Raw genomic sequence first — 11634 nt, 5'->3', positions numbered from 1 at the left:
TCAATTGGGACCAGACTCGATCCGGATAATCGGAAATCCGGATAATCGGATTTGACCAAAAAAGCTATATATATAGGGAAATAAAGCATTAATAAGAACATTAAAATCACTTTACTTATTAAGCAATGAAGCAAGTAAGATTAATTGAAAAAATAATTTTATTTTAACATTTTTGTCAATGTAAGTGTATTAATGAACAAACTCGCTTTACTTAATCATAACTTAATAGAATAAAAGAACTTACTCACTTTACTTCATTTAACTTTAGATATTAAAGAAAATAATTTTATTTAAACATTTCTGTCAATGTACGCTGTTTTAATGAAGAAACTCGCTTTTTAGCAGCTAGATCTTTCAAGCGCTTGACGACAAGAAGGTCTACATGGTCGCATTCAGATTGTCGTTCCATCCAATTTAAGGCAGTCTCAAAACAAGCAAACGCCTCACTTGCAGAAGGTCCAGCTTCTAATTCAAATGTAGAATCATTGTCATCTTCTGTGTCCACTGGGTATGATTCTTCTTTTGTACTCTGAATAATTTCATCGTCACTCAATAATTGGAACCCAGGATCTATTGAATCAGAATGTAACCAATATTCGATATCCTCTACATTGCACTCGGAACAGCCTGGAACTTTTGTAATCATATTCTGCAGGTTTTCCGTAGACATTGAATCAGTATCTTTATCACTTTCCTCGTTGTTCTTCAATTCTGCATTTTCTTTTTCTTCCTGTATTTGCTGTTGTGTTGAAATTCCATTTATTTTATTCCAAGCCCTCTTCAAAGTTATCGCCTTTACGGAAGTCCATGCATCAGCTACCATGTAGCAGCAATCTTTTATGTTAATGTTTTTATGATATATTAGAGTACCTTCTTCATTTTCATCGGCTAACAGTAGCTTACGAAGCAGTTGTTTTTTGTAAAGTCGTTTCATGCATTCAATGATGCCTTGATCCATAGGTTGTAGCAAACTGGTCACATTAGGTGGCAGAAAAAGAGCTTTGAAACGACCATTTTCTCTCTCAAGTAAACTTTCTGAAGGATGAGTAGGTGCATTGTCCAGCAAAAGCAATACATTCCCCTTTTTATTTATTTTCTTTTGATACGTTTTAACATCTGGAATAAAAACGTCATCAAACCATTCCGTAAACAATGCAGAAGTCATCTATGCTTTATTTTGGTTTTTATAAACAACTGGAAGCTTTTTAACGTTTTTAAAAGCTCTTGGGTTTTTGGATTTGCCAATTAAGAGTAATGGAAGCCGATGATTGCCTGTTGAATTGGCACAAGTAAGAACTGTCACGCGATCTTTGCTAACTTTGTGACCAGGAGCACTTGTTTCTCTCTTTGAAGCTAAAGTTTTACGAGGTAGTGCCTTCCAATTGAGGCCTGTTTCATCCGCATTAAAAACAAATTCAGGATCGTAATTTTCAATTTTCGTTTTAAATTCCTCAATAAACTTTTCTGCTGCAGTATTATCGGCAGAAAGCTTTTCTCCACACAAATCGAGCTCTCGAATGCCGTGCCGAGCCTTAAAATTACGCAGCCAACCGTCACTCGCTTTAAATTCGGACAAATTATCCATCTTCTCAGCAAAAATGTTTGCTTTTTCACAAAGAATAGGTCCAGAAAGAGGATTTCCAATTGAACGCTGCTGTAAAAACCATTTAAACATTGCCTGTTCAAGTTCTTTATTTTCAGCAGTTTTCATATTTTTTCTAGATGGACTTCCATCCTCAAATTGCAAATTAGAAGCAAATTTTAAAATTGCAGAACTGTTTTTCTTTAAATCCGAAATAGTCGATGTTCCTACATTATAAGTTTCAGCCAAAAATTTATTAGACACTCCTTTGTTTAATTGTTCAATTATTTTCACTTTATCTGTGATTGAAAGCACAACACGTTTTCTTTTAGAAGACATTTTACGCAAAAACTGTACGCGAAACACTAAAACAAATCACTTAGACATAAAAAATATATAAAGATTGGAAAACGCGACGAAAATTTAACCGCTGTTTGTATACAAGTTTGTACACGCCGAAGAACGCGGTATCCGCATGCGTCTCGGTCAAGTGAAATCTACAGAGGACGGGATAACGTTCTTAAACTCGACGAAAAACGCACTTGCAAATGCTATAGTTTCTACACATTCTACACATTCAAAATTTAGATAACATAAAAAATATTAATAATAAATTATAGTCTAGAAATTCAAGTTTACTTTTCATCAATATTATGTATTTATTATTAAATGAAAAAATATTTTTAGAAATATGTAATTTATTTTATAACATTGGTGCAAGTGACAATTAAAATTTATCTCCGAAGCCCTTTTGTTTTTTGGTAAATTACTTAATTTATTAAAAATATTACAATCACAAAATTAAAACTACATAATAATTTAACTTTAAAAAATGTTAAAACATAAAAAAATTATAAAAAAAAATTTTTTTTTTTTGACGAAAAAAAATCCGGATAATCGAATGTCCGGATAATTGGAATCCGGATAATCGGAATTCTACTGTATATAATATTTTAATTATATTTTAATATACATAATAATAATAATAATAGTTTTAAGTCATTTGCGCAAAAATTTTAAGCAAAAGTAATGGATTTCTTTTCCCTCCAACTAAAATATGTTTGGTTACGCAATTCAAGCGAACAGCGAAACAATCGTAAGCAGCGAAGTCAACGTTTCATAGCAACTCAGCGGCTTCGCTCTCACCTGCATACATATGCTTTTATATATACACACATTCTTACATATAGTACATGTAACTTGCTGCTCTGCGAAGCAGTAGCTTCTCGAAGGAGAAACAAAGCGGCATTTTGATGTAAATCAGTAATATTTGTTGCTATTGCACACTGCTCGCATTTCGCCCTATGCATGGGTGCCAGCAGGTCACTTCCCTTCTCCAGTTCATAATTTTAATCATTCGTTTTTTTATCGCCAATTAGACAGCACGAGCTACCTCCAACCTGCCTGTCTTTTCGTAATAAATAAAGTTTGTAATTATTGAACGAATTCAGTGTCTTTGCTTTTCACAATATTAGCCTCCAAAAAGCTCGGTTGCTACACAATACATATCTTAGGACGAAATTTCTCTTTTAATTGGCTTCAAGTGTTTATTGCTTCCGAATAAAACAATTTTAAGAGTTTTTATGTTTTTATAGTAATTAATTTGGAAAAGTTTGGGGTTTTACGATTGTTTTTGAAAATTGTATACAACTATTTGTATACTTTGCTACGAATTGTGGGTCGGCTGTGAGGTTTCACTTCATTATTTTTATGCCAATTTGTACACGAATACAGAAGAAAAAAAGGAACAGATGATTCATGATATACAGTTTCTTTCACAAATCTTTTCATATGAAAAATGTTTATAGTGGATTTCGAAAATAATGCACGTACTTATTCTTTTATTTTTAAAACAAAACAAACTTATTCTATTTTTCTGCCATTTATGAGAAAAAAGATATCTATGTTATCTATTAGGTGCACAACTAAGTTCTCGCTGTTTGTCAATAGATGCCGCCAGCAGTGTGGGCTAGTCGATTCTGACATAACCTAAGTGTCATAAACCAAGCTCAGACATATCGTAAAGAAACTGCTTCGACGCATTAGTGTTGTATTTTGGTATCATATCCTTTTGGTTTTGTGAAAATGTCTAATTTTGTGCCGAATAATCGTCATTTGCGGAAATTGTTGATTTTCCTCGTTTCTTCATGCGAAAAAAACTTCGACCGAAGCGCATCGAGAGCTACAAAAAGTTTATGGAGATGCTGCTTTAAGTAAAGCGAGATTGGTTCCGTCGCATCAAAGGAAGGCGTCCGTGTGAAGGAAGGCCAAAAACTTTCGAAGACGTTGAATTGGAGGCATTGCTCAATGAGGATCAGTGTCAAACGCAAGAAGAGCATGCAGATATTGCGCCGTCCGATTATCGCCTATTCCGATCGATGACACATGGTCTAGCTGACCAGCAGTTCCATTCATATGAAGACACCAAAAAATAGCTTGCTCCGGAAAAAGTAGTAGCCAGCGATGGGCAATACTTTCAATGATTCACTTGAAAGCATTTTTTCAGCATAAAGTTGTCTTTTCATTAAAAGAACAGCGAACACTTAGTTGCGCACCTAATATATAAATTTATTTAGCAAAAAAAAAAAAAACAATTAAAAAAAGACGTTATAATCCGCACAGTCTCAAAATTATTTCCAGCTATCAACAATACTTCCATCATTGTAGCCTACTGCGCATTAATAAAATTACATTTTTCAGGTCATATTCTTGTGAAATCGTTTCCCTTTTTGATGGACTGCAGCTGGGTTTTTGTTTGCCACTATTCAAATGCGACACTATAAATTTTCAATTGTATTTTAATTTATTAATTAATTTATTAATTATTTTAATAAAAATTAAAATTTTTTAAGTTTATTTTGTAAATGATTTCGAAATGTACTGCTTGGCAACACCGTGCGGTGAGAGAGCAACCAGCTGACAGGGTTCTACGGGAATTTTCAAAAATCCTGCGATAAAATCTACGCTACTACGATACGGAAGGAAGTAATTTTCATTTACACGGGGTTCTCATTAGTTTGATCGTAACAGCTGACAGGGGACTGGTTTTACGTCGGTGACTGTTTCCAGCATAACGCTGCACTGCTGTTTTTCACCAATTTGTTTCACGATTGGCCTTTCCATCCTTGGTGCGAATTTTTTTTTGTGTGGCAGCTTTGCTTGTTAAAGTATTCGTTTAGGTGAAAATATGTCTCTTTACTCATGCTGCTATTTTTTTGTTGAAATTCGCATTGCAAATGATGATGATTATGGACACATCAATTCTTTCAATAGAATTGTGAAAACATGTAAAAATAAAATCTTTGTTAAAATCCCCTGAGCAGTGCTGTAGGAAAAGTTTGATTGCTATGCACCACTACGAGTAGCGGCCAGGTCCAAGCTTTGCTCCATCACATCTTTATTTTTGGGCCATGTGGCCAAAGCCAGCTTAACCCAGCCAGGTTAACCCAATCTAATCTCATCTTCACATCACCGTTTTTTCAATTTCAATATAAAAATTTCTTTCTCACAAACTGCTTTATGATCAACAATTCAACAAAAAGTTGGTTTATTTTAATTTTCTATTTTACTATTTTGATTAAACTTCAAAATAACTGTTAATCAAAGTAAGCATTTTTTTTCTTACTGAGGGAACGTACGCTGCCCAAAAGATTGATGTTGCCACATGCCAATAATATAGCGAGTTAACCTTCTCGAAGAAAGAAGAAATGGGTTAGAATAAAAATGCCCGCATAATTCTTTCCCTGAGGTAGTTAGTTACGAGTATAAATGCCGAATGCACTAGAAAGGCAAGTATGTCCTCGCAGTTACACTATCTAAACACTCACAGAAATAAAAGCCATAGACTTCTGAAATTTATTGCGCACGTCAAGATGGCAGCTTCCAAAAACAAGTCAAATACAAATCTAAAAAACAATAATACAAATATGAGGAGCATAAAAAACAAAAGAAACAAAAAAGCAAACCTTATGGTTTAGAAATAGGTGAAGTGCAGTTGTATTGAATCGTGACCAGGCTCGGCGTGGCGTGGCACACCTCGATTTGCTGTCCTTAGTATAAATAACAAAAAAACGGAGAAAGAAGCATTTTCATCATACAAATTTCATAAGTTTTTATTTAGACGAATTGCGGAAACTTCTGCACTCGAGCGCAAAGTATGTTCGTGAACACACTTATAAATAAATATTAAAGCGGAAGAGAAGAAAGTTTGTTTCCACGGAAATGCTTTGGCAAAGTAAATCAAAATACTGGAAAAAACTATGTCTTATGCTATTGTTTTTTTACGCTTTTTCATGTAGCAACATTATTTTCGCTGCTTTGTTTCATGTAGTTTGCAAGGTAAAATCCATCTTTTTCTTTTACTATTCCATTACATTTGCTCCTCAATTTCCTTGTGCGGGCGTTGCTTTTGTTAGCGGCCGACAGCCAGCCGGAAGTGGTCGCCATAAACTCATACATACAAACTCGTGTATGTGTGTATGTTCTTGTAAAAGCTATCAAGTGGCAAGGCACGTGCAATGGTGGCAGGAGCCATGCGGTGACCACAGACACGCCCCCATAGCCAATTGGCGGGAAGTTGTAAAAACTTCAAGTAAGCGCAGCCGGAAAAAAAATGCGGAAAAAAAGGTACGTGAAAGAAACCTAATGGAAAAAGTGCCTCAAACGCGGCAAAAGTAAGTGCAGTGTGGTGTGGCGAACAACTTAAATGAACAGCAAACATCAAGCGCCTAGTCGCCTCAATCGAATTACTTGAAGCGCGTAAGGCATGCCACATGTTTCGCATATGCGTCAAATCCAGTGAAGCGGAAGTGATTTTGATTGAAGTGTACTGTAGGTTTTGTTGATGGCGATACACTTAAATTGATTTCACATTTACTGTTATTAAGATAGAATATTTTGGTCACCCACTAGAGAGATGTACTAACAGCAGTTGACAGCTAATTAGACACGCAATATTTCTTATTTCTTTTAGATTTTTTTTCCTTTCTTTCTTTTCTTTTAGTGTTTTTCTAAAAATATAATATATATTGTAATATACACAAAAATATATATTATATAAAATGATGGTTTAAAACTTTCCACAAGTTTAATAAAAATTCGAAAACTTTCATAAAAATTCCAAATTCGAAAACGCAGTTTTAAAGCCCTTTAAGTTTTAGTATGAAATGTACAAAAAACATAAAAGCCTGTGACTTCGTTAAATGAAGAAAATGCGCAACACCGCCAGGCGAAAATATTTTCAAAAATTAAGCAAAACTTTGGGCCACCTTAACTTTGCGTTGAACACCTTTTTTAAAACTTTCGGTTTGGCACCCGGGTCTGACCTTTTTTCGTCGTGTTCGAGGATCCTTTTTTAAAGGTTATACCCGTAAATCGATAGCAAATTAAATTTTATAAAGCTACTTGGGAATTCAGGTCGTTAGCTATAATAGAAATATGTTGAATTCACGTCCAAAGCCACGTTCTGGCAGAAAAGTCTGGTACGTGCTGATTGTTATATATTTTTTTGTTTTGTACTGTTATGAGAGGATGGCGACCACCGTAGCCAAATGGGTTGGTGCGTGATTACCTTCCGGAAGTGTATAGCTTCGAACACCAAGGGATAGAAAAAGTTGTTTCTATGTAATAGCGGGCGCCCCTTGGCAGGCAATGGCAAACCTACGAGCGTTCGGAGTCGGCTTCAAACTGTAGGTCCCTTCATTTATGGAACAACATCAAGGCGTACGCCACAAAAAGAAGGAGCAGCTGTTTGGACCTGCTGAAGGGCCCCCTTGTTGCATTTAGAGTATTTTTTTGAGCCGAACTTCCTCACTAAATTTCAGTATTTGTCCTATTTAATTTTTTTATTAACTATGATTGTAAATTTTATTATTTTATGAAGTTTTACTTCCTTCTCTGATAAAATATATTTACTCACGCTTTTCCCGCTTATGCGGGGAACGATGTCAGCACGATGTCAGCACATGTTTGGCGATTTCATCTTTCTGCCCCCAGAACCTGTAGGTCCTTGTTTCTTCGCCTGATTTCCACTCTGGAACTGCGTTAGCATTTTCGTCAAGGTGGAGCCGCGTTTATATCTATTGACACAAAAGATACCTGCGTCCACGCTCTGCTCCTGTACGGGGATGGTGACCTTACGCCACCGATAGTATCCACTCTTCTCACAGCGTTCATAAGCAGTTGTGGAGGAACTGAAACATCGGAGAATGTGCAATAGTCCGATACTATCAAACTCTTGTCTTATTTTCTGTTGTATACAGCAGTGAGTGTTTGACTTAAGCGTCTATATCTGCTGTTGGATTAAAAAAACTAAAAAAAAGAAAGCGAGATATTGTATAATATATAAGTATAAGGACAACAGATGTTCGAATATCTTCTCCAGTTCTTAGCTCGTTCTTCACTAAAACGTTTGCAGTGGAAGGCCGCATGTGCTGCGCTCTCAACTGTATTCGAGCAACTGGGGAAAAGGGTTGTCGACCAGCTGGAAATGATGTAGGTATTCCAGAAAGCAACCGTATCTAGTGAGTATCTGAGTTAGATAGTAGTCGATATCGCCAAGCTTCCTACTCATTCATCCTTCAAGATGTGGTATGAATTTGTATGCCCACCGGCCTATGGTTGACTTCTTTGCCATTCGGCCACCGATCGGGTTCTTTCCGCTACCGGCGGTTTCACTCCTTTCACTCCATATAGGCGATATAACTCCATCGCATGGATGTTAATTGGTATCTTTCTCGCAACAACGGAAATTATCGTTCAATAAGCGCTTGTCTGTTCTTCTGTGGGTACGAACCACCTCCGGCATATGGCTGTGTTTGGCTTCAGCCCATATCGGCGCTACGTATATCAGAATATCTAGAGCCCGACTCAATTGATATGAGTCGTCGCCTCTCTCCTTTCTGGCCACCTACTCGTATGTTAGGCAGATTTCTTGTGAGTGCGCTATTGGTAGCCGTTGCTGTACACTCAAATGCTGCCAGATGATGCTTGAAACTTAGCTTCGTGTGGAGAGTAGAGCATGACTCCGAGATACTTAATCGCCTCCTGCAAGTTCTATTGGAGTACTTTATTTACTAAGTTTAACAAGTTGTTAAATCAGACCAAAATTAGATGTTAGATTTCCTGTTGTGAATCTAAAGCTATTCTTAATTCCATAATATCTTGAAATCGGTTGAGGTTCAAGGCGCCTATCATTTATTTTGATTGCGATAAGTCGAATAGATTACGTTGCTCTATTTTCTGAATAATAAATAGCTCTGACCCTGTAACTGGAGAGACGGCCCTGTCCATCGCTAATTTATCAGCCATTTCGCCCATTTCGCGACATTTTCTTATGTGCTCTGGAACCCACAGCAACGTACCTGATTGTTCTACGTACCAGTACAGTTATTGCCGATGTTGCAGTATTAGCTTTGATATAATCTAGAAAGAATTGAGAGCCTTAATTGTTTCTCGGTTATCTGTTTTTATAGTCGCGTTGAAAGTTAAAGTAAGCGCATCTTTCTATTGCATAGATTTCCGCTTCAAAAATACTATTAATCGCGCTTAGCGCTTCCGAGTACCTTTCCTTCGGTCGCAGACTCATGCCCTTGAACCTTCCTCGGTGTATAATACATGTCTCATGTTACTATATGCTGGTTCATGTTGTCTTCTGGTTCTTGTCCCTCTGCAAGTCTTTTTATTGTCCAGCTCAGTCTTCAAGCGTTTGACAAAACCGAACATCGGTAACATCAAGTCTCCTAGCAATGAAATCTCAGGGGTTAGTTTAGTTGGGTTAGTTTCGATGGACGCCTGAGCCAGTGATAGCTTCTGTTATTCCTAGGAGAGCCGTCTTCGCAAAAAGAGTTTAAATATCTTAACTTTTAAGATTATAATGCTGGATTATAGTAAGTTTCTGAATATTTAACTTTCTTTGGCATTAAAATGGCGCTTCGAGAACTCCGATTGACATTTTGATCTTTTCCAGAAGTGTTCACCCAACATTAACTATTGAAAAAAAAGAGAGAGAAACCAAAAAGCACCGAGAGAATGGAGTCGGCTAAAACACACGGACTAAAGTAAAAGTGGTGGTAGTTAAGGCGGAAAGGAGAGAAGTGACAGAGCGAAAGAGATAGAATAGAATAAGACAAAGGACAAGATAGGAAGTCCTGCGAGAATTTTACAGATTCTTTGGCAAATCTGGAAATATTCTCCAGTTTGAGAGCAGGAATTCTACTTATTCTCATGACATCGCAACATAAAACTCATAGCTTTGCTCTGGCAAAGGCAGGGCACTATATAGCAACTGCTCAGTGCTATCCGGCTTCTCTAGGCAAGACAAGCAAATCGAATCCTCTATGATTGCAACGGTGGTCATATGCTGACTCCCTGGGTTTGTGTTTTGTAATCACATCAACCATCAACACCGTGGTATCCTGGCACATTAACTATTTATTCACGTGTTTTTTTTGTGTTGCTTGGCTAACTTTGAACTGATTTACTTAAAAAGATTCGTAACTGACTTGACAAGAAATTGGTTTACTAAATTTTGGCAGAAGCAACGAAATCTGTCAACTTATTGTTGAGAATAATGCGTTTGGAAAAGCAAAGCAATGCATGTCAGCATTTCGTTCATAAATAAATTAACAGCGCCAACACCTACAGACAAAGGAAAAAAGAAATGTCAAAAACCTATGTAGCTTCATATGTATATTTACAGGGTGCATACGGTATTTGAGAAAATGCATATATGTGGCTACAACTTCTCGAAACAAGACATGGAGGACTACGACTTCACTCAACCAATGAAAGAACATGCAGCTATCTTCACTATATGGGCAAATCACACCAATTTAGAAATATCTAATTTAATTAAGTGCGCCCGTTCATTGGTCCATTGGATTCGCCGTGAATTAAAAGCATAAGCAGGAATGCAGACTCTGTTGCAAAACGCAAAAAAATACGACCAACGTTCTGAAACTTTCCGATCTGCAGAATCCATTCAACAAGTGCAAGCGATCATTGACGAGGACCCTTTAACATCAATAAGGGCTCTTGCGAGTCAGCTTAATATATCTAATGATTTTATCCGTCCAGTTGCATATGAAGATCTCCGGTATAAGTGCTTCGTTATGCGCAGAAAACAGTTTATGTATGTCAGATCAAACACGAGGATAGTGAGTTATCCGATCAAAATGCCTTCTAAATAAAATTAAACAGCCTAAAGCGCCTGAGATGTTATGGTCCGGTACCCTGCATTCGAGCTTAATGGGGAGTTTCTCGTCGAATACTCCTCCATTAAGCTTTCCGTTAAACTTCGGGTCATCCGTAAAGAAGTTAACCATATCCTGTCTCCGAATGCTGCACCCTGTCCCCACCTTCATTGCTGGGAAATGAATTGCAAAAGAGCCGTTCGGATCTAGCGAGGACGTGTCTCTGTCCCAGATCTTCACACTACCATAAAGTTATTGAGAGGAGTTGAGTTCTAGGTATTTCATATATTCTCGTGAATAAATCTAAAAGACCAAGCGTTCCTGTTGTCTTGCATACTAAGTTTCCAGTTGCTGTTATGGTTTTAGGTGTTGAGAGCAGCAAAAGACATGCGACGCCACCACAGTTCTTTCCTCAAGAACTTCGAGTGAGTTCTGCTGCATTTATCGAGGTTCTAGAGACAGTAGTGAAACCCTGGATTGATAGTGTATACGGTGACAGTCCATACATCTTTCAGACAAACTCTGCTACATCACGCAAAGCAATGGCAACATAAGTTTGGATGGCTGAAAATTTCCGTAATTACATAACTAAAAACTTGTGGCCGCCTAACTCCACAGACCTTAATCACCTGGATTATTATGTATGGGGCGCAGTCGAGCATGAATCCAATAAGCAACCTCATAACACCATTTATTTTCTGAAGGCTGCAATTAATAAAGTTGTGTTCAATATGAATAAAGAGCATTTAATTCAGCTATGCAATCGTTTCAGGACCCGGATCTATTGCAGCTGATGGAAATATTATATTAATTTAATATAAAATATTCGTGAAGTTTCACTAAATTTTGCACGAAATAGAA

At 37.0% G+C, this 11634-nt stretch overlaps 1 protein-coding gene across 1 annotated transcript; it reads right to left on the bottom strand.

Moving 5' to 3' along the window:
- Positions 1 to 258: 258 nt before the first annotated feature.
- On the bottom strand, positions 259 to 1145 carry LOC128858063 (jerky protein homolog-like). Its single transcript, XM_054093997.1, has one exon. It carries the CDS (start codon positions 956 to 958, stop codon positions 287 to 289), a length of 672 nt encoding a protein of 223 aa, XP_053949972.1. The 5' UTR covers positions 959 to 1145; the 3' UTR covers positions 259 to 286.
- Between the last annotated feature and the right edge of the window lie 10489 nt (positions 1146 to 11634).

This window comes from Anastrepha ludens, chromosome 3 (assembly GCF_028408465.1).
Source record: "Anastrepha ludens isolate Willacy chromosome 3, idAnaLude1.1, whole genome shotgun sequence".
Classification (NCBI taxonomy): domain Eukaryota; kingdom Metazoa; phylum Arthropoda; class Insecta; order Diptera; family Tephritidae; genus Anastrepha; species Anastrepha ludens.
The sequence above is the reverse complement of the archived record's forward strand: the minus strand, read 5'-3'. Positions and strand labels throughout refer to the sequence as shown.